The sequence below is a fragment of the Xenopus tropicalis genome, chromosome 7 (assembly GCF_000004195.4).
Source record: "Xenopus tropicalis strain Nigerian chromosome 7, UCB_Xtro_10.0, whole genome shotgun sequence".
Lineage (NCBI taxonomy): Eukaryota > Metazoa > Chordata > Amphibia > Anura > Pipidae > Xenopus > Xenopus tropicalis.
In genome coordinates, this window is record NC_030683.2 from 50,224,606 (window position 1) to 50,250,706 (window position 26,101).

General features: G+C 36.2%; 1 protein-coding gene across 2 annotated transcripts in view; it reads left to right on the forward strand.

The window, feature by feature from the left end:
* Positions 1 to 201: 201 nt before the first annotated feature.
* Positions 202 to 26,101, forward strand: part of ret (ret proto-oncogene) — a 60,203-nt gene continuing 34,303 nt past the window's right edge. For both annotated transcript variants that reach the window (XM_012966869.3, XM_002933895.5), the window contains exons 1-2: positions 202 to 1,087; positions 24,345 to 24,590. In XM_012966869.3, the coding sequence (XP_012822323.2) occupies positions 1,042 to 1,087; positions 24,345 to 24,590 (292 nt within the window). In that variant the 5' untranslated portion in view covers positions 202 to 1,041. The remainder of the gene's footprint in view (positions 1,088 to 24,344; positions 24,591 to 26,101) is intronic.

Consider the following 26,101-nt stretch of genomic DNA (forward strand, 5'->3'; position numbering starts at 1 on the left):
CAAGTTGCCTGTAGGTTTGGCAATGTATTTTATGCCTGATTGGTTTTGATTGCGGTGTCTGCTTCTTCCCTTTGCCCTTTTCACTTCAGTATAGTCCATGTGTGAGAGTTCCCCCCCCTGCCTGTTCCCTCCCCTGCTTGCTCCTGGCTGCAGTTTATTAATTAAACTGGGTGTAGCTGAGTGCCCATTTGCTCTTGGCTTTATTTGCACTGAGTTTCCTGCAGATGCACTCGCCTGTTATCAACATCATCTCTTCTCATGCAAGAACCAATCCAGATCCAAACAGAGAACCTATGCTCCTTTTCCAAACAATACCTCTCCTCTTTATAGCTGCTTGAACATCCAAACTAGCATTTGGGACGATTCCCAAGCCCTGCCTAGATCTCCTAGACAAGATATTAATAATGATAAACTCAGTTGTGTTCCCAATGTAACACCTGCTGCAAGAGTGGGAGAAGCACAGGACTCTCAGGGTTAAGATGATGATTTGTGCCTCCCTGGACATCTTTATTTAAGCATCTTTAGGAGACTGTCTTTGGGAAATTGTAGCAGATCGGGGGAGTGGACATTTCAGCATCTCCGCAGCAACTTTTCTTTCTGTGGATTTCATTGTGTGCTGCTTTTGTCGTCTGACACCACTGCTTTTGTCGTCTGACACCACTACTGTCTCAGGAAGAAAACAGCTTGTCCTCTCACATCCCCCTAAGAAGAGAGACAGGCAAGGGACACGCAGCAGGATGCCTGGCAGTGCACGCTGTATGGTGCAGGCTCAGCTAGTGAGCAGGCTGGGCTGAGACAAGCACATTCTAAATCTGAGTTGTGGTGTGGCCAGGTCCAGTCCCATAGCATCGGAGATCCTCTCCCACACTCGGGGAAAGGTCTGCAGGCACTAGGACAGCATGGGTCAATCTGGCTAAAGGATTACAGGAAAACACAGGAGACCGTTCATTCTGTTCCAGACACGCCCTGGAGACACCAGAAGTGGATTATTGCAGAGGGGCAACTTTCTACCTCTGGCACTAAACCCACTCCTAGGTCAGGATGGCACCTGCAGGGTGGGCACTCTGTTTACTCTCCCTCTTGCAAGGTAAGGGGGGCTTGGCTGCTACAGATTAGATGTTCTAAGATGCTGCACTTTCTTGTTATGATAAGGCTGCTGTTATTATTGAGACCTGCTTATACACAGTCCTGACCTATACTTCTGTATAACTTTTAGGGAGAGGGGTTTACCTGCTAAGCCCAAATCCCCTATTTTAGTTAGGTCCCCATATCGACTCCTACTGTATGGTTGCACAGTCTCTTCCCGTTACTAATTATTATTCTCAGCAGTGCTTTCATTTACAGTAGGATGTGCCAATTTTCATTCTGGCACTTTAGAATTTAGCAGGATACTTAGCATTCTTAGCTCTACTAAAAAAACAGCAGGGACAGGTTTGTGGGTTAGTAATTAAGGGAACAGAGGGTGTATGGGCATCAGGTTATCTCCAAATAATGAATGATGGATACTTTATTTAAACAGTGGTTTTGGGGGGGGGGGGGGAATTGGTATATCTATAAATGCTGAAGAGTAGCTAGTGTTATCAACTGGTTCCCTTTGTTTTGATTGGTTGGCATGGGGGTTCCAGGTTGTCTTTGAATGCTAAATAGTTGGTACAGGGATTACCAGGCTCCCTCTGAATGGGACCGGGTACAGGGTCTGCCAGGTTACACTGGGATTGTAAGTACGACATGGAGGAAAGAAAAGCACACTGTTGGTAGCAGTAGCAGAGACTGGGGCAGTTATGATGCCGAGTCCTAGATATTTATGAGTTCTTTGCAGTGAGGTAAGAAGTCTGCAGATCTGATCTCATGTAAAGGTGCCAGCAGCTGCTGTTTCACTAATGTAAACAGAAAATCATATCATTTTCCCTTATCTCCATATGTCAGTGTTTGCTCATAGACTCAGCACATGCAGGTGAATAAATCTGAGCTCTTTAATACAGCAGAGGCCAGGCTCCACGATTTTGGGTAATAAATAACCCTCTGGTCCATAATCACTTCAGAGGGCACAACTTTAGCACATGTTATGTTTATTGTTCCGTGATTAACCATTTCTGCCACCTGACGAAATCACACTGCTGCCAGACCCTCTGGCAAATGTGCCAAGCAAATAGCAATTAATGAACCATATTCTTATTTTTGAAAATGTATTCAAAATTCTATGGTATAAATTCATTTTTAATGAATTCACTAGCTGATTTTATTAAATACAGATGTTCTATCAATTATAATTTTAATAATAATCTTTTATTGTCTGCTGTTATTAACATTAATAGTAGGCTTTTGGCATCTTTTTCAGCGCAATGCATTTAATGTGTAGTACTGATTTCTCTCAAACCAAATCTGTGTTTTGTTTTTAACACAAACTAGAAAGCCAAAGTCTGGAAGCCTGACCAGAGCAGTATTATCTTTTTACTTGTCCATAAATAAATCTATAATTTTAAATTGTATTTAATGACATGTATAAGTAGGTATGACACTTAAACTTAAAATGATTTGTATTATAAAGTATACTGTAGTGTGAAGGATGAGAAAAAGGATTAATGTATCTGCTTGAACTGATTCCTATCTTATTCATCTGTCTATTTATTTTTTCTCCTTTTCTCTTACTATCTATGTTTAACTTATTATTATAATTATTATATTGCAGAGCAGGCCATCCAAATAAATTATAGAAGGAAATAAAGGATATACAATATCATCTTTCCTATACACCTGTCATTATTTGTCAAAGTGTGACAGTAAGATGCTATGCACTTCACTATTAACTCTTCAGTCTTATTCACATTTGTTGTATCTTGGTTATTGGTAAAATGCTTTTAGCAAATAATTGATGGAGAAGGCTAATGTGTCTCTGATTAGTCTGCATCTGCATGGTTGAAATTCTGCTTTATCATTGAATTATTATATTTGCGAAGCTTCAACTTTCAGAAGATGAAAGTTAGTAAGAACACAAGACATTTTATGGCTGGCAATCGTTTCTGAAGACTCTGCTTCCATAATTCTATGGACTTGTTTGTTAATATAGAGATTATTATGTTGTATTTCTATACTGTGTATCTTTGATCTAAGGCTGACAAGCTTCCAAACAGAAAAAACAGACTGACTTGTGTTTCCAGTATCCAGTGGGTTAATAATCACAGATAATTAGAAGCTAGAAAGAGATGCTAATTGTATGAATGTGGTCTGGTACTTTTCCTCCCTCTTCTGCCAATCTAAATGGGCCAATGATAATAAACATTATATTATAATGATTACTGTAACGATAGTGTTTCTCACTTTGAGATCTTAAAATACTTTGAAATTTGTGTTTCCATCCAAAGTCATGTTACAGCTGATGATTTTTCGACCTTGAGGTCATAAAGGAAATTTTGACCTTAATACCAAGTCAGATTAAAACACATTGCAGCTACTGTTTTAGTTGAGCAAAGGGGATTATCAGGCATTAGAAGGGCACACAATGCAGTACATTAAAAGTCATGATGTTGGGTGACACCATCACACATGGCATGATTACATTAAGAACTGTGACTTTGTCACCTGAGTCAGATCCACACTTTGTTATTCAGGGTATTGTGAACTTCTTCACATTTTATATGAAAATGCAGGGTTTGTTTTTATAAACAGATAATGGAATATTACTTATGAACTCAAGTCTGTTAAAAGGAAATCATACTTTTTCCTTTCTATAGTTTTGACTTACAGAGATGGTAATAATTCCCTGCCTCAGTGGCACAAACTAATTTCCCTAACACACATGAGCTAACATACTAACATTCTGATAGCCCAGGACCAATTTCACAAAAAGCCAGTTAAGCTACCAGCTCATTTTGGGGCTAAGGTAAGACACTGGAAAACTCCATTTAAACAAGGTGGAACATGGAAACCTATGTAAAATATACAGTGCTGTAAAAGATTACAATAATTATAAACATCGGTTGTAATTATTAGTAGTAGTATTGTAATGACCACTATCTATCTATCTATCTACCTTTATCACATAAAACCAAGACCATTTTAGAGGTTTCTTAAACAATCTTCCCAGCCTTCAAGAGCAAAACTCAGCCTTTTAGATGTGAACCTGTTAGTGCTGATAAGGCTGCCAAAATGATTACCAAAAACCCTTTTTATAACATGACCATAGTGTTCCAGCTTATGAAGTTCTTACTTATCAATAAGGAATAACTTGCCCTTCCCTCAGACTTCCATGGCAGCATCACCATAACTTCCTTGTAAAACATCAAGTGCATTGAGCAGTCTTCTTACCATGAGGCAGATGACATATGTCCCAACAGTCAGCCCTCTCCCAAGGTCACAGAGGAACCTTTCTTACTTACCAGTGTTGTGTAAGTTGGTTGCACTAGGATTTTTGTTTTAAATGGCACAAGTATGACACGACATTACCTGTAGGACCAACACTTTTAGAGAAGCATCGGTTTCACTATAAATCCTTTTTTTTCTTTTATTTCAGTCCTATGTCATTCTTACAGTACAATTGAAAGCGCAATGCTATACCCTCATGTCCTTCTCCTGTCCTAAGCTCTCCTGTTCTTCTGTGCTTTACTCTCCTGTTCTCCTCCTGTACACTCCTTTTCCTGTTCTTCACTCTGGTACTATGAGTATTAAATTGTATGCTTTTGCCATACATATTGTTCTCTTTTGTAAATTACTCATTCAGTTGTGTCATTTTGATACATAGTTGTTTATCCACAGTGTCAATTAAAACAATTTGAGCATTGAGCATGAAAAACATATTTTTATCCTTTTAGCTTTAATATTTGTATTTAAGAATTTGTACAATTGCTTTCTGTGAGTCATTTACATTTAGTTTTATCCTACCACATTAATAACTAGATGTAAATGTCCTTGTAAGATTTATTATTACATATTAGCCAAAGTATTTGCACAATGCAGATATGTAAGTAAGGTAACATATATATTAATTATGTATAATCTGGCAAGATAAAATAATGCAATTAAGATGCATTATTGATTTGGTATGATCATTAGATGCCTTATCCATAGACATTAATCGTGCATGTGGATATTGTGATAACACATGTAAATGGATAGGTGACAATGCACCCAGTATAGAGAATCAAGAATAGGAAACAGCATTTCTTACAATAATTGCTCTTAACACAGTAGGCATTTAACTTAGCTCTGCTTCTTGCACTTTTCAGAGTGGCTAGATAGTAAATAATAGGGCTCATATCCAAAAAAAAAAAAAAAAGCTGCAAACAACTATTTTTTGCACTTTGCACACTCTATAGGAATTGCTGCAGGTCTCTGACTCATTCAGCCATGCAGGTTAATGAATGGCAGAGGGCACCCTTTGGCAGGCAGTAAGGACAAGGCTGGTCAGCGCCCCCTGATGCTGCTCTCTGCACCAATTTTTTAATCCAGTACTATGTGCTGAGTGCGGCATTCCCTTGGGGGCAAGTATTTGTTAAGGGATGTGCTCTTGAGTCCCCTAATTTTCTCGCACTTGTGCCCTGAGGCATTGCAAACAACCCCTCATATATTTTCCTTTGTGTACTTAAATAAGCATATGACTTAGAATATTTAATTGTCTGAGAATAGCTGAGTCATTGATTTATAGGTTAACTTATCTTTTGATAAAGTTGGTTCCTGCTCACTTGCAAACAGCAAACAGTTTGGACGGAGATACATTCTATATTCTAGTATAAAATGTTTGAACTAGTAAAGGTAACTGATGCGGAAAAGTTACACTGTAAATGTAAAAGGTGTGAGACATGTTAATGGGGGTCATTGATTTTCAGTGAAGAAAAGACTGTAAATAGTGGTGATGGAAAACTGTACAGTCACCAGGGAGATTAAAGATGTAATGCATACAGAGCTATACTGGATTTTTGCATCCTTTCAAGTTAATGATAGTGGGTAAAAGGTTTTGATACCCCCATTTTCCATATCTTTTTATGGTTATTACACTAGCCCATAATACATATTCTACACCTAAATCTTTTTGCATAGTAACATTAAATATAATGCTAATTATCTCTCCTTTTAACAATAATAAAACCTTTTAATTGTTTTATGTTATTTGTTAATATCAGTGTTATTAAAAGTGTATCTGTTTACATGTTTGGCTAAATCTGGCAGAACCCAGTAGAGCTGGAGGAGAATTGACTCTTACTATATTGTTTTAGTCAAAACCAGAAGTCTACAGAAAAAGATAAATACTCTTTCAAAAAACTATGTTGTTTAAAAATAACATATAGACAATGTAACGGTATTGAAAAGTTGCTTAGAATCATGTTTTCTTTCAATCACTTTTGCCTCCCAAATGAAAAATTGAAATAAATGCCCCAACACCCCATCACTAACCTGTTGCTAGTAGGTCTTTCTTTATTGATTAAAGCCCATATTTCTGTAAGGTTACAAGAGAAAATAGTCTATACATAAAAGATCATTTGGTCAAGTAATCTGTAGATTCTGACAAATGCCAAAGGGGCTGCTTTAAGATGCTATAGGCAGTCACTTTTTATTGAGAGCATGTAGGAGGGTGTTTGGACCTCTATGTAGCTCCTATATGCTCTTTGTATAGCTCCACTGACAGGCACAACATCAGCCTCAGTGCAGCTACACAGAGTGGAGATCAGCCCAAAAATACAAACTTTTTTATTTTAGGCCTGATCTTCTCTGTGTATCTGCTCTCAGACCAATGTTGAGCTGCTACACAGACATGTGCTGATCCGCTTGTCTTCACCTGCTGGCAAAACACAGGCAGAGAAGAGTAAACAGTACGCCACATGTGACGGTGCCCTTATATATTACTCCCACATCCAGACTGTAAGCATGGCACTCAGAGCATATTTCAGCTCACTAAAATAGGTCCCAAACTGTCCCTACTTATTCCATTCACTTAAATAAGAAAAGCCTAATAATGCCAGTACTGGCAGTTGTCAGTCTCAAAATACATGCCTGATGTGCCAGTAGCCTTCATGTGCAGGGTCCTTTTCCACCTCTTCTATGATGCTGTATCTGTATGTATTGGCACCGTTGCCCTACTGCTATTGTTTATCACTTTTCCATCATTAGAAAAGATCTTGAGCTGTTAAAACACCCCTTCTAACTGGCATAGCTCACATCCTTGGCAGCTATAAGTACAGTAAGGATGCTTTCTTTTGACAAAACCTCACTGATCCAATGTCTCTTTTCTAGACTGGGATCTCCTTCTAGCTGCACCCTCTTTGCCTTTTGTATGAGTGTAGTTTGAATACATTAATTGTTTGACCTTTATTGCTAATTGTGTCAGGCTACAAATTGTGCTGACACTTAATAAATGACATTACTTGAGAATAACTTTGCTTTGTCTTTCACTATATGCATGCCTGTACATTGCATTAGGTGCAGCACATTAAGGTGCAAGTGATTTTTTTCTTGTATGAATAATTATACCGAACAAAATGTTACATGACAGAGTGGTTTATTATATGCACCCCCTTCAGTTGGTTGTGGGACTACAACTACACAGTTATCGATAGGGTTACAAAGAAGATGTTCATACTCATCTCTGAACAGGATGAGATTATTCATAATAAAGCTGTGCCTTTGCTGTCACCTCCAGCTCTATATAATTAATGAGCCAGGGTAGTACTTGAACATCTCAGATCCCACTTATAAGACATTGTGCATTGTTCTGGGATGTCTTTAGGGAAGTAGTGAAAAGAGAGGGACATGCAGACAGAGGCTATTGTACAAAGCTGGGTAAAAACTACAAAAACATTGGGCAAAGGCTCCTATAAATTCATTCTGGAATCCTTCATACAATGAATTCACCCTATTTTTGACTTTTTTGTACATCCCCATGTATTACATGGATAGAGTTATAAGAACTTGATTGCTTGGTTGGCTTTACCCACTCCCTGTGGAAGTTGTGTCACTACAGGTAACAGGGCTGAATAAATCTCTATTTAATTACCAGACTTTCAGGAACAATGGGCTTCTGATAGCAAAAACAGCTTACACAAGGCACAGCAGGCAGGTGGGGAGCAGGTGCTGCGCTCGGTACACAAACAGAACAATGCAAGCAAAGGAGAAAAGTCTTACCCATTGCAACTGTTTACATCAGGCTTTTAAAGGTAATCCTAAAGTATATTCATTAGGCTGGCAATGAAAACCATGACAGTGATATAGGTTGCTTTCAGTTCCCTGTGATCCTAAATCCAGACGCTTCTCTTAATTTATATAGCTCTCTAATGTGAATCCTTAGCTGAAGTATTGTCGAATTTCGCATGAAAATATCCAAAATCTTTGGAAAACATTAAGATTCTTTTTAATAACATTTTTCATTAACAGAAAATAAAAACAATTTAAAAGACACCAAGGGGCAGATTTATCAAAATGTGAGTTTAGAGCTTAATACATAAAAACTCACCCATGTCCTTTTCATTCTTATGGGATTTTTAGAAGCGTATTTATCAATGGGTGAAAGTTAGAAATCACTATTTGATAAATATGCGTCTAAAAATCCTGTAGGAATGAACAGAATGCGGGCAAATTTTTATGTATTATGCTCTAAACTCACATTTTGATAAATCTGCCCTGACGTAACCCATAGACATGGGCAGGACCTCAGTACTATAGCATAGTAGACCCTACCAAATACATAGGTATAAATAACATTCATACATATTTGGCATATGATCTATAATGCAGAGTCCTTTCGTCTTCGTTTTTCATTTATTGTGGTTTTTTAAATATTTCTTTTTGTACTCAGCAGCATACATTTAAAAATCTATTTTTTAAATATTTTTTAAGTCTGCCGTGTAAATCAGTACCCCATTAATCAGACAACATTGTAGAACAAAAAAAATCAAAACCTATAAACATAAATAAACAAAATAAAACCTAGCTGCAAATAGTTTTAGGACTATACTCTCAACCACATAGCATAAGTGAATTGCTAAATGAACTGCTTCTTTGAGACGTTATGCCATCAAAGATAGCTTGTTAAAAAGGGAATATATAGTTGAATGTACAGAGAGATAAATTGAACTTAGGTTTTTCATTTAGCTGGCAAAGTCAAGCCAATAAAATGTCATAGCAAATCACCAATGATTTCCCAGCTACTCTGTACTTAACTGCCTTCATTTAAAATCAGTATGCGGATCAGGGTTAGTAGCAAGAGAAGCACATTTCATATTTTACTCTATTTTATATAAAGGGGTAGTTTACCTTTGAATTAACTTTTAGTATAATGTAGAGAGTGCTATTCTGAGACAATTTGCAATTGGTCCTAATTTTTTATTACTTCTGTTTTTAAATTAATTAGGCTTTTCTCCAGCAGCTCTCCAATTTGGAATTTTAGCTGCAATCTGGTTGCTAGGGTCCAGCAACCAGGCAGTGGTTTCAAAGAGAGACAGGGATATGACTTGTGGAGGGCTTAAATAGCAGTATTACTAATGAAAAGGAACAATAACAATAAAGTTGTAAGACTCATGGAGCAGTAGTTTTTTTGCCTGCTGGGGTCAGTGACCCTCATTTGAAAGCTGGAAAGATTTTGAACAGGAAGGCAAATAGTTTAAAAACTATTAAAAAATTAAAACCAATTAATCATTTGCTAAGAATAGGCCATCTATAACATACTAAATGTTACCCTAAAGGTGAACCACCCCTTTAAAAGTGTCAGCAAATGGCTAGATACTTAATGGGTGCTGAAAGAGTTAAAAAAGGGCCTGCATCCTTATGAAATGGCAAGTGTCGGTACTCTCTCATCAGCCAGCAACTGACAAGAGCTCTTTTTAGAATCGGAAATCCTGTTTGTGACTCTGTTAAAGTGGTGACTCATGTCATGTAGTTTAGGGACCAGAAGCCTAAACAGCAGCTGCTTTAATATTTTGCTGGACTTACACAGGAGGTTTAAAGATGCTAAAAGGAACTGACACTGTATATATATAATAAAACACATATATGTGTCTAAAGTCATTCTTTCTGGTTAGGTGGATGGCCAGTTGATTGTCATGCTCTTTTTGCTGACCAACTTTATTATTATGGTACCAGAGGCTGGTTGGCCAAATTGACATTTTACGGCATCACACTAAGATCATCCTTCAGTTTTAATTGACTAAATTATTTGAAAACACTAGGGGGCACATTTACTAATCCACGAACGGTCCGAATGCGTCCAAATATTTTTTTTTCATAATGATCGGTTTTTTTGCGACTTTTTCATCCTCGTCGCAACTTTTTCGTATTTTCCGCAACTTTTTCGTCGCCGTCGTGACTTTTTCGTATATTTTTTGCGACTTTTTTGTCGCCATTGCGCCAAGTGCAAAAGTTTCGGATTAATTCAAGCTTCAGTATCGTGACTTTCCTTGGGCCAGGTTGGAGCTGCAGAGTGCCATTTATTCCTCTGTGAGGCTTCCAAAATCATGCAAAGTCGGAAAGGTTTTTCCGCTGTTTATGATCGTTCAATACGATAAAGTTGTGACGACGACATAGTCACGCAAAATACGATAAAGTCACGACAGCAGCGAAAAAGTCGTGAAAAATACGATAAAGTTGCGACTGCGACGAAAAATCCGAATTTTTGCCATTCGGGATTCAAATTCGTGCTTTGGTAAATCAGCCCCTAGGACTCTCTTTAGAGCCTTGTTTGCCCTGACTAGGTGTTGAGTACAGAGTTCCCTTATCCTTTGCATCCCTCAGCACTTCTGCCTTGCATATATTGTCTGATACACAAGGCAGGGGCATTTCAAGGGACACATGTCAGACCCAAGTGATTTCCTTCAGTATCCTGCTCTGCCAAGCCCAGGCCGTGCCACTTACTGACAGAGGCACTATTCATGCATTCTATTATGGAACTACAGAGAGTTGTGCCTGTAGGTGCTAATCCAGGTGGAGTTAAAACTGACTACATGTTAATTGATGGGTAATGTGTTTGTCTGGCTTAAGTGCTAAACAACTGCAGTATAAAATTTGCTGATCTGCTTGCTCTGATGTGCTGGGGAACGGTGCCCCCAGCACCACTGGATATGATATTGCTCCTTCTTAATGATCAAGTGGGTAACATATACTTGAGTTCAGGAGATGGCAAAATACTTGAACTTACATTTTTCCTGTGTGGAACACTGTATGTCTGAAGAGCTTGCAAATAATACCCTCTGAGCAAAAACCTATCCCAATAAGCCAAGAGGACATAGAAAAACAGGTGAATGTAAAACCTAAACCTAACTTAAAAATAGGATGTATATTTTTTCACCACACACTAATTTGTTACCTTTTGTGCTGCTGATATTGTGCAGAAATGGACAACACTTAAGTACCAGCTGCTGAACATTTTGTAGTTTGCATTCCTAATAGCTTTATCTTGTGGTTTGTTTCCCAAAGGAGGAAAGGAATGACATGGAGTGAGTGAATGGCAGCTAAAATAAGGGGAGGCACGATCATTTTGGAGTGAGTTTTACCATAGCCTACATTTTACTAAAAAGATAAATTCAAACTTTACATATTTATCAGCTTGTAGGTACTGATTTGTTGTGGAGATGAAGGGAATCATGCTAAGTAGAAAATGGGAAATCTATGATACTGGAGGAATAAAATGGATGTTTTTTTTTATAAAAGCGATTTTTATCATTTGAGGTGTTTAGTGCAGTACAGAGCCAGACTAAGCATTTGTAGAAAATATGAAGTATAGGGAAAGCTAATAAGAAGGTTAATCCAGAGTTTAAATGAACAAGCCAAAGTATAATAGGGAATAGATAATAATGATATATAGGATTAGGGAGAAGGTACTTCATTCTAGATGGTGTTGAGGGGAATGATATGATTTAAAATGTGTTTATAAGCAATTATAGATGGACGTAATAGGAACTCATTGGCAGCAGGAATTTAGGGTAGAATCTTGACTGGTTAAATGCAAGGAAATAGTACCATAATACTACTTTAAAGGTGCCCATACACTATAAGATCCGCTCGCTTGGCGATGTCCCCGATCCGACTGGATTTTCTAACCTGGCCGATCGAGATCTGGTCAATTTCAGGCCAGATATCGGTCGGCCAGGCCGCTCTGTTCTGCCCATAGACGGGCCGATTAGCTGCCGGATGGGTCCAAGGGACCGATATCGGCAGCTATAGTCAGCCCGTGTATGGGGACTTTTAGAGAGTGGGAAGGCCGTAAAAGGTTTTCACTTACAGGATTAGGTTTATATAAAGATATCTCATCTGGTCCTTCAGCCAATGTCAGTTCCCTCTGCCTGATACTGATCAAACTGGCCCAGCTTGCATATTGCGACCATTATACTGACAACTTCTATTTTAATTATGTTGTCCCTTTAACGCCAGTAGCACAGCTCTCTTTAATCGAATTCCTTTCTCCTTATTGTGCCTACAAGGCTGCCTTTGGGTTCCTCTCTCAGATCTAATTGTATGCTACCATTTGACTTGACTGTTAATCCCCTTTAATGTTAAGCCCTGTCTGCTAAAAATATATTTAACTTGTTTCTTTGAGTGTTTTTGTTTTGCCCATTTTACAATAAGTGTAGCATTAAAAAGTGTGATTATCACTCAGAATACAGAAGCTTGCACTGGTCACTTAGCAAGCACAAGAAAACTTTCCACTTAGCTGAACAACTATAATATTGCATGTATTTTTCCTCTATGGGTTTTGTGCTTATGATAATTTCAGTTGCTACTAAGTACAAGCTTCTGATTGAACTTAAACCTTTTTTTTAAAGATGTCTAAAAGGCTTAGACCTCAGTCCAGTTGCAGCAGATCCCTTGGCTCTGGGGCAATCACATCCCACATCAGTAGTCTAAAAGGGAATGGTTTCTTTGGGGGCTGTGAAACAAATGCATTAAAAGCAGACTAAATGGTCACATAAGCAAAATAAGGAGGCACATTCCAAATGTTACACCTAACACCCAGCGAAGGTCCCACTGGGATCAGAAATGGTGACTTATATATACCAGCTGTTTTAAGTGGCTGTCTGCTAAGCTTGTTTATGCTACTTAGTGGGTGGCTGAGAGCACTTGTTTTATAATCCTGTCTCCTGTTTGTGTTAATGGACTTTTTAACCTTTACAACACCATAAAGGCAAAAACAATGCATAGTACAATGTCAGGGTGTGCACCCTAACAATTATCTCAGTTAGCCCATTGCTTTTTACCTTTATGTGTAAACATCTGTGCCTATAAGTGATTTAATGGTATGATTGTTTACATGTAACTCATCATCATTTATTTATATAGCCCCAGCAACTTTTTATTCACTTATAATAAACAAGGGTTACAGAATAAAAATAGCCCAGCTCACAATACCTTACAATTATAACATAATGGGGTGCTCTCCATCTGGAGATAAGGCCTCCTGTGGTATTTTGGGGCACTCGGCTACCAGTTACTCTAAGGACTTCTTTTTTCTCTAAGGATCATTTTACCTCAGATATAAATGAATTATAGCTTAGCTGGAATAAAGTTTGTGTACTGTTTTATTACTACAGAGAAAATGGTTAAAAAAATTAATTTTAGAATTATTTGCTTAAAATGCTATGGGAGATGGCATTCATGTAATTCAGGGCTTTCTAACTAATCAATCCCATACCTGTTCTATACTGTCTTTTTAAAAGTGCTAATTAATAACAAATAAAATCAAAACAATGCAGGTGTCTTCTTTTTATAAGTTTGTGTGTGTTCAATGTCTTAATGCAACATAAATTGTGAAAAATCCTAATGTATTGACATTTGATTTATTTACATAATGAGTTGATGGGATATACATTTCTACAAGCCAACGCAGTTGTTGTTGATATTAGGAAGTACAAGTATGGGACCTGGTATCCAGAATGCTCGGGACCTGGGGTTTCCTGGATAAGGGATCTTTCCGTAATTTGGATCTCCATAACTTAAGTCTGATAAAAATCATTTAAATATTGAATAAACCCAATAGGCTTGTATTGCCTCCAATAAGGATGAATTATTTCTTAACTGGGATCAAGTACAAGGTACTGTTTTATAAATACAGAGAAAAAGGAAATCATTTTTAAAAATTAGAATTATTTGCTTATAATGGAGTCTATGGGACATGGCCTTTCTGTAATTTGGAACTTTCTGGATAACGGGTTTCCAGATAAGGGATCCCATACCTGTACTGTACTAAATATTAACTCCATTATTGTAAATGTGACAATTCTCTGTTGTTTCATCATTAGGAAAATCTTGAACCAAAATGACATTACTGTTGCTTCCTGAATAAAACCGAAATGTACTTTGCCGCCCTGGGGAACATGTGTGAACCAGATTTATGTTGACCTTTTTCCCCATTACATTAAAACAAACCTTTGCTCAAAGCAAACGTCTGAAGCACTATGAAAAACAGAGATTTCTAACCTGAACTTGGTGATGTGTACTTCACCAAGATAGTGGGCACTATAAATATTATCCATTATTTATATAGCTCTGACATATTCCACTGCCTCTCACATAGTTTAGACATTATTCACATCAGTCTCTTAAAATCCCTATGATATTCACATACACTAGTGTCAGTTTTAAAATACATTGTTGTATATTTGGAGACAAATGAACAAAATAATAACTATAACTGTTTGGTGTACACTGGGGCCAAATTGATATTTAGTAGTCTACCTACAGTGGTCTTATCAAAGGTAATTGTTGAATAAATGCTACTGGTTACTGCACTGGGGAAAATACAGCTGTACCCTACCGAGTTCACTGCCTTTTCCTACCAGTAATTTGCACTGTACAATTGTATTTATGAGACTTTATTTAAAAAAAGAGAGAGAAAAAAAAGAGAGAGACCACTTATTGCAGTAGTCAGACAACCATTAGATATAAAGAGGGCTCCTTCACAAGACAATGTGACTGGATGGAATGCAAGCAGATGCATGTGAAAGCTAATGTAGAAAGATTGTGCAAAAAGAAGTGTGTAATAAGCCAAAGCAGTGAAATCTGTAGTATTACATTTGGAACCATTAAAAGTACAAATTCAGAATTCTGCAGTCATCACCAGCAATATGGATAAGGATAAATGAACGTATTATCTAGTTATACAGATTTCTCATGGACTTAGATTTGATGTTATTTTCAGTCCTCTGCTCTTCCTATGCATTTTTATTCATGTTTCCACAATAAATAACATTTTACTACATTTTAATTAGCACCCTAAACAAAATCTATGGCATGAGCAATTAAGTATAACTGTACCTGAATCCAAAATTGCTATAACAGGTGGCATATTTGATCTAAACACATATTACCCATTTACTATTTTAGACATAGACCTTAGACATATGGCACATAAAAATCAAATGAAAACCACAGGTTGGATTTGTTTGCCCAGAGTCTTGTTTTGTCAGAATATCAAATATGGTACTAAATTAAAGCACACAAATACAGCATTTACATTGGTTAACATTCATGGTCAGTGCGTAAGTGTAAGTCTATAGAGGAGGACCCAATCACTTCTGTGTCTCTATGTGCCACTTAATCTTTGTTGCTGTGTGAGTGTATATATATATATATATATATACATAAAATCCCACATAGGCAGGTGCACACCGGGAACTTTTACAAAAAAAATTCTTTTATTGTTCCATAAAACTAGGTCGATGTTTTGGACTCCTTCTAAGACCCTTTTCAAGACACTAGTTCCCGGTGTGCACCTGCCTATGTGGGATTTTATGTATTTATATATATATATATATATATATATATATATATACCGGTATACACTCACACAGCAACATTTTTGTAAATGTTCCCGGTGTGCACCTGCTGAAATGTTTTGTAACTTTTATATATATACATATATATATAATTTTTTATTATTATTGTGCAAGAGCATAATAAAGTTCGCTTGCCCCCCCCCAAAAAAATTTTCAAGCCCCCACAGTATCATGGGAGACCCAAAATGTTGGCAAGATCACAGTACACACATGATTTCATGTGAATCGAAGGTCACTCGTGACTCCCTTTTTAAAACGTACAATGATATGTGTTTAGAGTGTATGGTGGATACTAAGAAAATCATATTGTTTGAGAAGCTGAACAGGTGCATCATGGGCACTCTGTAGCCTCATTGAATAACAACAAAGCCCAACCATGCTTTTTGTGTATATAATATATATATAATCTGCCCCCCCCCCTCCGATTTCTTCTTGGGTGTAACCAACTATCTCATATCTGACATGAGCCAGATAGCACATACAGGGCCCCATTGCCTTTGTAAGGAGTCATAACAACAATCATAGATCAGCCAAACAGTTATTGGGTAGGTTTGGAAACCTGGTGGTTTGGGGACCACATTATACGGTTGATGCGCTTCTTTCCCAGTGGGTCTGCATATTCCTATATAATTATCCCATAGTTGGCCCAGGCACAAAATTATCAGAAAACATCAAAAAATGCAAATATCCACTCATTTGCAAAAACGAACAGATCTTTCCTTGTGGACCAGCTTAAATTGAATGCAGCAGGGAACTGTGTTGAAAGGAAATCAATAGATAAAATGCAAATTACAAAAATTAGGAATTAAAGAATTTAAGTCTTTTTGTGCAAATAATGGATAATTTAATTTAAGATTTTCTGCCATAGGTTGCAAGTTATTAACATTTTCCAGACTCAAAAGTTGTTTTTGTGCGGTGTTATCTATTTGCAGTGTTTTTTAGAGGGATATGTTACCCTGTTTGTCACTAAAAATGCATATTTTTCCTATCATTATGCATAAAAAACACTTAATTGATTACTGAAACCTAAGCCTGAGTAGCAAATGGCATAATATTAATAGCTCACTCTTATGATTGTCTGCCCATGTCATTAGCTTCTTCAGACTTAACGAACATCTGTATTGTCTAGCAGAAAGTGATAGGTATATCATTACATTAATAACATGCATACCATATTTTCTTTTTTTTCTTTCTGCCAGTAATCCCCACTGCTAATTATGTGAAATGGTTTTTTTCCCACATCCTTGTAACACTACCCTTAATATATATTTTCAAAGAGTTTCAAGGACACTTTGTCTCTGGACCTAGTTAAATAATAAATTGTTCTCTGTTTCTTATTATCTAGCATTCATTGCCCCTTATGTAGTATATACTGATATATATATATATATATATATTGTAAATATAAAAATAATAATTATTTTCTCCTTTAGCTTTAACTTATATCTCTACAGTTAAGAGCACATACAACTTTGTACAGACAACATTTTTTCTGTGTTAATTGGCATTTATTTATGATTAGAAGGTACCATCTTGCAAATCATGTGAATCAAAACTTTTTCAAGGCGAGTGTGTAGATTCTAAAGTGGTGCTTATTCAGTCATTTTGCTTATATGACATTCCTTTAGTGATGACACACAATGAGGTCACAGAAGTGGCCATACAAAGTCATACAAAGTGGACATCATAACTCTCTGATGTCATATGCCCAGGCCATTGCTAGCCCACATTTTAATAGCAATGCAGTGTTATGTTGGAATTAATTTCTAGACTCTTTAAAGTCAGAATATAGAAAATTTACTTGTTTGCCTTTTCAGTACAGTGTCTTACAAATGAGTCTAAACTTCTATTCAGCTTAAAAAGAAATAGTAAAGTGAGCCAAAACTGCATTCAAAATTATATGAGAATTTTGTACAAGTCTGCAGTCAGGTTATCCTTTAGGATGTCTTGGCCTATTGTATACTATAGCATTGGCCAGGACCCAGGTCAGTGGGTGTCTCTCTTTGGTCTACTTTAACCTTTGACATCTAAAGGATATATAATTGATCTGTTGTCAGTTATATGTGTCATTATTTTTTTCTGGGGTGGTCATGTATCATTAAAAAGGCTGCATTATAAATCATATCCTGCCACTGTTTTAATGTTCCTCTATGGAAACAATGTCCATTTGCTGAAATGTCATACTGCTTCAAATAGTATCACATCTATGTTTCAATAACTTTTACAGTCATAGACATTTTAACTAGCAAAGGTTCTTTCAGAAATGGAAACCCTATTGTTTTAAATCTTTTATTGGGTTTTAAATCACAAATTGTAGGTTATAAAACAACATTATGGGTACACAAAGAAACATTTTAATTGTCCAGGCAACAGCTGAAAGAACAATTATACAGGTTTAGGATCCGTTATCCAGAAACCCATTATACAGAAAGCTCTGAATTACAGGAAGGCCATCTCCCATAGACTCCATTATAATCGTTAATTGAATTTGTTTTACTTATTTCCTTTTTCTATGTAATAATAAAACAGTAGCTTGTACTTGACCCCAACTAAGATATTATTAATCCTTATTGAAGGCAAAACAATCCTGTTGGGTTTATTTCATGTCCAAATTATTTTTTAGTAGACAAAATATGCAGATCCAAATTAAGGAAAGAACCCTTATCCAGAAAACCCTAGGTCCCGAGCATTCTGGATAACAGGTCCCATACCGGTATATCTAATTTACTCTTGATGCAACATAGCCAATCTAATTTACTATAGGCCTTGTGGGGTTTACATAATTTAAGGTGCAAAGTTTGCTACAATTCTTATCCCCTATAGAAACCAATCATCAGGCAGCATTTACTGATCATTTGTTTACAAACAAACAGCGGATTGGTTGCTATTGGTTACTGCACCTGGGAAAACTAAGGGCTAAATTACACTGCAGGGGCTAAACTGCATTGGTGAAACAACCCTTAGTAATCATCCAGATGTTTTCTTTTATTTTCACCCATGTAGTAATGTCATTAAGACGCATTGCTATAGGTAATGCTGTAAATCAGCCCACATTCACAAAACAAAATTTTTTTTGTGCTCTTTTTTTTTAGACAAGCAGGCAGCATAGTGGATCTGCTTGCTATTGTCTTTTTATTTTAAAATGTGTAGTTTCTAAATAGTGATCTGCATGTTTCATTCAAATTCCTTACCTTTCTTTGCTTTTGTTTTGTCCTTCTGGACAATCATCTCACCAAGAAGAAATGCAAAATCACCAATAAACATAACAAATACGTTATTATACTCCAGTGCCGTAAATCTTCCACATCTGGCTCCCAGTGGGAGGTAACCTTGTATCACCCAGCTGTCACATGTCTGCATTTGTATTAAATCCTCCCATGTTTGTCTCCTTTCCTAGTTACATGTTCATTATTTGATTGTTTATATTTGCCATTTTTACAACAGATGCTTGCCCTTCCTCTAGTTATATTTATGTTTAAAAATGACATTAGAAATAACATTACTCATTTGAAATATCAAAGTGTTAAAATGTGTACAATTATATGGCTTACCTGTAAAACAAGAACTGTCTGTAATTGGATTAAAATGCCTAAATATTTACAAATGGTACTTGTACCAGATATATGTAAAAATAGACATTGAGTTAATGGTTAAAACATCAGATCCCAGAAGGCACCAATCACCACATCAACTTTTTTTAACCTGATTGGCCCATGTCTATATATGTCTTATATATGTCTCATGATGGGTGACTTTCAAACATTAGAATACAGGTATGGGGCTGGTTATCCAGAATGTTTACGACCTGGGGTTTTCACCATGCTCTAAAAAAATTATGTAAACATTAAATAATCCCAGTAGGATCTTTTGCCTCCAATAAGGATCATGATCCATTAGTTGGGATCATGTGCAAGGTACTGTCTTATTAAGAAAATATAAATAATTTTTAAAAATCTGAATAATTTAAGTGGAGTCTATTAGAGATGGCCTTCTCATAATTTTAAACTTTCTGGATAAAGGGTTTCCACATAGATCTGTATTAGCTTTGGACAAACTGTATTTGTTCCTAATAACTCTCTGTAGTTTGGGGATTTCATCTTACAATGCAGTCTGAATTATAGATGAATTCTTTAAGGGTGTGGCATATTAAAGGAAAACTATATCCCCAGAATGAATACATAACAAACAGATAGTTTGCATCATATTAAGTGGCCTATTACATAATCTTACCAAAATGGGAATATATATATATACATATCAGTAAATATTGCTCTTATCCATCTATTTTTTTTATTTTTTCTTGAGCCACCATTTAGTGATGGGCTGTGTGCTCCCTCAGAGATCACCTGACAGGAAGAAGTGTGGGAGTGAAAGACAGAATTCTGCCCATTAATTGGCTAATGTGACCTAACATTTATGTGTACCCTTCATTTGCTTGTATGCACTGTGAATCATATGATCCCAGGGGGCGGCACATAGTGCTTAAAATTGAATTTTTTTTATTTAGGATTATGTAATGGCACATACTACTAAAAAAGTAAATATTTATGAAAATGGTTTATTTTCATATAAGTGACTTTATAATTAATTTTAATAGAGACCTACATTGTTTGGGGTTATAGTTTTCCTTTAATATTGAGATTATATTTGGGTGGTATGCGAGTTCTTACAAGTAAGCTGTGATCGAACTGTTGTACAACAACATTGAAGGGATTTGTAGGGAAGAGACATTATACCAATATTAATGTCACATAACAAATACAGTTAGCTATAGATAGTTGCAATGCTGTTAGGGTGGTAAAGAAATAAATTGCAATGAAAGAAAACATATAGAGATCCAGTGAACCAGGGCTGTTAAACACCAGCCCATAAACATTTCCCAGCATTATTAGTCTGACCCTAAAATCAGGCCAGGTAAGTATATAATATTATCACCTGTTCATCTAAATGATGCAAGTATATGGAATATAATAATATAGGCCTAATAACAGGCTCTAACATTTGTTTATTGCAAAACACCAAAGGTGGCCCTATAATGCCTTCCAATACAGTTGGAAGTTTAAAAAACTGTGCTCTGGAGAATAGAATTTTGTCTGAGCAGCCCTTTCTAAAAGTTCTTAATGTATTTCTTTATGGAAGCAAATTCTTATTAACCTGAATTTAGCCTTGAAGCGTGTTACATTAAAAACACAATATATTTCTGTTAATGAAATCTAATGTTCTCCTCTTCATATTAAAGGAGATGTTGACCTTCAGAAAAGTCTGAAATAAATAGCTCACATATATTTAGCCCTGTTTGCAAATACTGTACACACCTCCACAAGGTAAAATGTATCCCATACTTGGACGGGGTTGGCAGCCACATTCTACCCTAATATTTGACACTGTTAAAGGGTGGCACATACTGTGTGGAATGTATATATCAAACAGGCTGCCTTCGTTTTAATCAATCCAAATTGCATTTATGATAATGAAATGATGAGAACTATTGCTTTTGAACTGAAGGTGAACATCCCACTTGTGCCTGAGGGCAAGCAGAACAAGGCCCATCAATGTTAGTATTTTTAATATTATTAGCTCTTTATGTGTACATTTTGATAATTGAAAATCCTTGCTGTGAAGTGAGGAATCATTATTAACGTGGCCTGTCCTATGTTACAGTATACTTTTCCACCACTGGCCGGATATTATTATTCTCAATCAATACATTCCCACTGGGGATGTCATTTATTGATATTATGCCAGCACTCATAGATATATGCTGACGAGATACAATTGCAGAGCAACAGTCTAGAATAGCCAGCCCTATCCTTGCGGTGGTTTTCACTGCTCCCTCTGTCCTCAAACTAATAGGAAGGGCTGTAATAAATGCAAGCCTAGCAGCTGACAATTAATAAGGGGAAAGCATATATATTGATTGATGCTTAATATGATATGGAGAAGATGCTAAGTTCTAGTTTAATTTTCCATTTCTTCTTCCCTCTAGCAAGAGAGCTGAGCAAGGTGAACAGGACTGCATGCAAATTCCTCCTGTTATATTTGTATAAATATAGCTTAATTACTGCAAATGAAAGCTAAATACAGAAAATACGATGCCTTTATTTAGATTTTTAACATTGTCAGAATCCAAAATGGTTTACATACATTTCATCAATAAATCAGAAGTGTACAGCACACCTGTTTAGTTAACCAAACACACAGGCACATGCTGCAGAAATATTACACAGTGCAACATTGTATGTACAGTGGACAGATGAAAGTATTTTATTTCACATATTTGGAGGCCAAGACTTTTTAGGTAATTGTACTGACTTCTATACAAGAATTCTCGGGGCTGTACTGATATGCAAGTAAAGAGATCGTTTATCGACTACTCTGGTACATTAACCCTCTCCCCTTAGTTTTACCCTCTTGTTCATCCCTGGTTCCATCTTGTATGAGTTGGGTCAAAAAATTACTGCATACTGTAAAAGGCTGCCTGGGCTGTAAAAGGTCCTTTTCAGCTAATATTTGTCAGTTAATTCTGGGCAGGTTGTAGTTTAGCACCACCCAAATAACTATTTGGGCATAGTTACTATTAAATTTTGTGCTTGAGCTGCAAAAAAGTTAATGATCAAAGCTGACCACCATTTGGCAGCAGTTGTTTTTTGACCAGTGAAGTATTGTTTATGGCAATGGCAGACTCTCCCATGCAGTTGTGAGCTCTTCCTGGTGCAGACTGTAGTGTGTAGCTTGTACTTGCTGTTAATAAGGATGCAAGTGCTTCTTTTATAGGTCCTAGATGCACCATTGTAGCACCCATTATCACTTTACATCTTTCACCCATACCAATGGTAAATAAGCCTTAGAATGTTGTCTAATTTCTCCATATCAACACAGCAATGTTCCAGTTTGTATATAAGGACACTCCTTTATATAAACAAATATAAGCAATTATTTGTTGTGTCTACGGTCTTTTTTATTTTTTAACATTTTAACTTTACTGCTTTTTCATTTATGCTATTAACAAAAAAAAAAAATAATCAGTGATTTTAAAGCAAAACTCTTTACTTTTTTAGGGTTGGTGTCCATTGATAAATGAAGTTAATTATCGTTATAAGGCAATCAGAAGAATTGAGCAGAATGCAGACACTATAAAATATATATTGTACCATATATTGTACCATCTCCAATTTCTACTATTATTTGTCATGAACAATTTGAGAAAGTTCTTCTTCCTACACCTGCTTTGTGCTTCTTGTTCTTTGTTTGTTTTCCAGTAATTTTTTCTCATTTTGTACATGTGTTTACATTTAGCATCTTTTTATAAATTCATCCCCTGTAAATAACATCTTCTTCATAAAATTCACAATAAGGGTGAAGAGCTACTAGTAGCAGCTACTTTTTCACGGCTACTTCACACCAGAAAATACCCTGCCGTAGACTATGCTGAGAATTGCCTCTGCTAAAACACATGTAGAGTAGATCAGTAAATGATCAGCATTGTCTATTTTAGTAGCCAAGGCAAGTAGATGCTACTAGTAGCTCCGTGTGTCTTCACCCTAAAAGAAATGACAAAGGGACATACATTTTACCTTCAAACACTCCTGACAAACCACAGCTTCAGAAAACATGAACTGCCCTTCTCCTTTCATATATTTTCTCACTGATAAGCAAGGCAATATGTGTGCATAGTGACCTCATGTGGCTACACTGAACAAACATTCTTGCCACATCATTTATGCATTCCTCATCATATATGCACTTCCAGTTTCAATTATGCTTCTTTTTTTGCCACAAATTTCTGGAATATTATTGCTCCCAAAAGGCTTGACTTTCTCTTATAAAATCAAGAAGAAATTCAGCAGTAACATGTTAAATGTAATACTCTGATTTACATATAATGAGTGAGCATATATACATGCCATATAGCCCTTTTGTTCCTCAGGAGTATTACAATGCCAGGAAATTAAATTCATATTTTTATAAAATGGGCTTACAACGGTTTTGCATAAGGTCTTGCTGGTCACAAGAAGATGACACTGTAATTAGAACAAGGAGCTACAGAGGGATACAATCTGAACAATAGTGTGAACTCAATTACAGTAACTATTGTTATATTTGTTGTATAAGAAGGGCATGTATTTTTAGAAGCATACTTATCAATGGGTGAAAGTTAAAGTTCACCATTTGATAAATATGCATCAAATTCATATAAATTTATAGGAATGAATAGAAAGTGGTTGAATTTTGCTGTGGCAAACTCTAATCTCACATTTTCATAAATCTGCAGCTTTTCAGGCCAGTACTTGCTCTACACTTTAAAAAGCATACAGAGTTATTTGTAGCCAGCTACTTATCACGGCTACAAAGTAAAGAATACTAAAAATTGTTTAGTATACAATATTTCTTGATATTATCTATGGCAGGGTATATTCTGGCGTTTTGTAGCACTGTGTGTCATAGCCCTTAGACTTCCTGGATTAGCAAGCTTTCAAAAATCACAAGTCATTATTGCTTCTTGCTGTTTGCTAAAACATGCTTACTACAAAATGCAAGGTTGAATTAGAATTGCTAAAATAATAATGGCTTCTGATCTTTTTCTGATCCTGCCAGTGGCCTCTGGACTTTATTTTCTAACAAAGGACTATGACGAGAATTTATATGTGGATCAACCGGCTGGCACACTACTCCTACACATCCATGTGATGAAGGACTCACCACATGAGACACCTCACTTCAGACTCTGTCCAAATAGTTATTTAAGTAGAATCTCTTTCTACCATTGGTTCTGGATAGATGAGCATACAGGGATCCTCTACCTCAACCGGAGTCTTGACAGGAGCGACTATGAAGTCTTCGGTAAGTCTGTCAGAAAAATATGATTCCTGCTTTTTGTACAGTATGGGATCCCCTAAAACCCTCAAACCCAAGACCGGAAACATCAAAGCAATGCATAGTAACGAGATAATAACAAGACAACATACAGTATATGAAAAAGAATGGTGTATAATTTATTGTCATACACTGTAAATAAAAATATCTTCTCCTTCATGTATAAATAGATTAAGTGCACAACCACATTATCACAATCGTTTGTTAAGTTAATTCATAAGCACGTTAAAAAATAATATAAATATACATTCAATAATAAAAATATTTTTCAATAAAACATAAAAGATTCACCAACCAAGGCATATATATTATAGCCTTTCCATAATTTCCAACCTGAGGCTAAGGTACAGGCTAGGGTACACCACCTTCTTATGACCATTTATTATCGATGTTTTCTTGGTGAATACTAATGCCATATATTCATATATTTATACAGTGAACAAATGTCATGGAAAGAATAAGCTATACCCACATTACTTTTCAGTTTATTTATGTGCATTGTAAAATGAATTTGTCTTTACTTTGACATAGAAAGCAGGAAGAAGCTATTATGATTGTCCCTATGACCACCAGGCTGCTTAAAAAACCCATACTAAATACCCTTGCATGTAAAACCAGTTGGACAGACCTAGATTACGTATTGGCCACCTCATTTGGATAGCAATAGTTTTTATACAATTTAGTACTCCGCTAACATTATCACTGCTCCAAGTAAACTTACTGAAAACAGTATATAATGTCTCCTTATGTAAAAAAGGAGCCTTTTCTATAGATTTTAAACATGGTATTGAGTTAAAGTACTATTCCATCAATTTATATCTATATATATTCTGTTAATGAATACTTTGTTTTATCCACTACCACTGATTTTAGTGTGAATGATTACAGAGCTATAATGCAGACTCTTCCCTGCAAAGCTAAAACTAGATTTTTAGATTTCATTAGCTAGGTCACTTGAATGTTTCAGCATCTGGCTAATGATGTCAAAGCTGTTCATAAGATACTCATAGCAGCATTTATGGAACCACTTCAGCAATCTGCTTTTACGCAGGGTGTCTACAGAACATTTTGTACAGCAACAAAATGAATGGCGTATAAATAAAGTAATATGTCGAATAATCATAAAATTACAAGTGATCGCACTGTTCTATAGAGTTTCATGATGACCTCTAGATGCCAGTGCTAAAATGTTAAGGGACGTAGCTGAATAAAAATACCAGAAAAGAAACAAAGAATAAAAGAGTTACATTTTTAAGCTAATTTCTAATGTGCATGCATTTACTTTAGGTATGTTTCTATGCACTGCCTGGATTCCTCTTTGCTTGTCTGCTCACCAGAGCCTTTAGCTGTGGAACAGACAACCTGAAAACTTAATGTAGCCAATCTCAGTCTTAAACATACCTGTAAGTGCACATTCCATCATGCCTTTATTTCACTTGAAAAGCACACAGGCAGATTGTTTGTCTAGGGGACCCCAC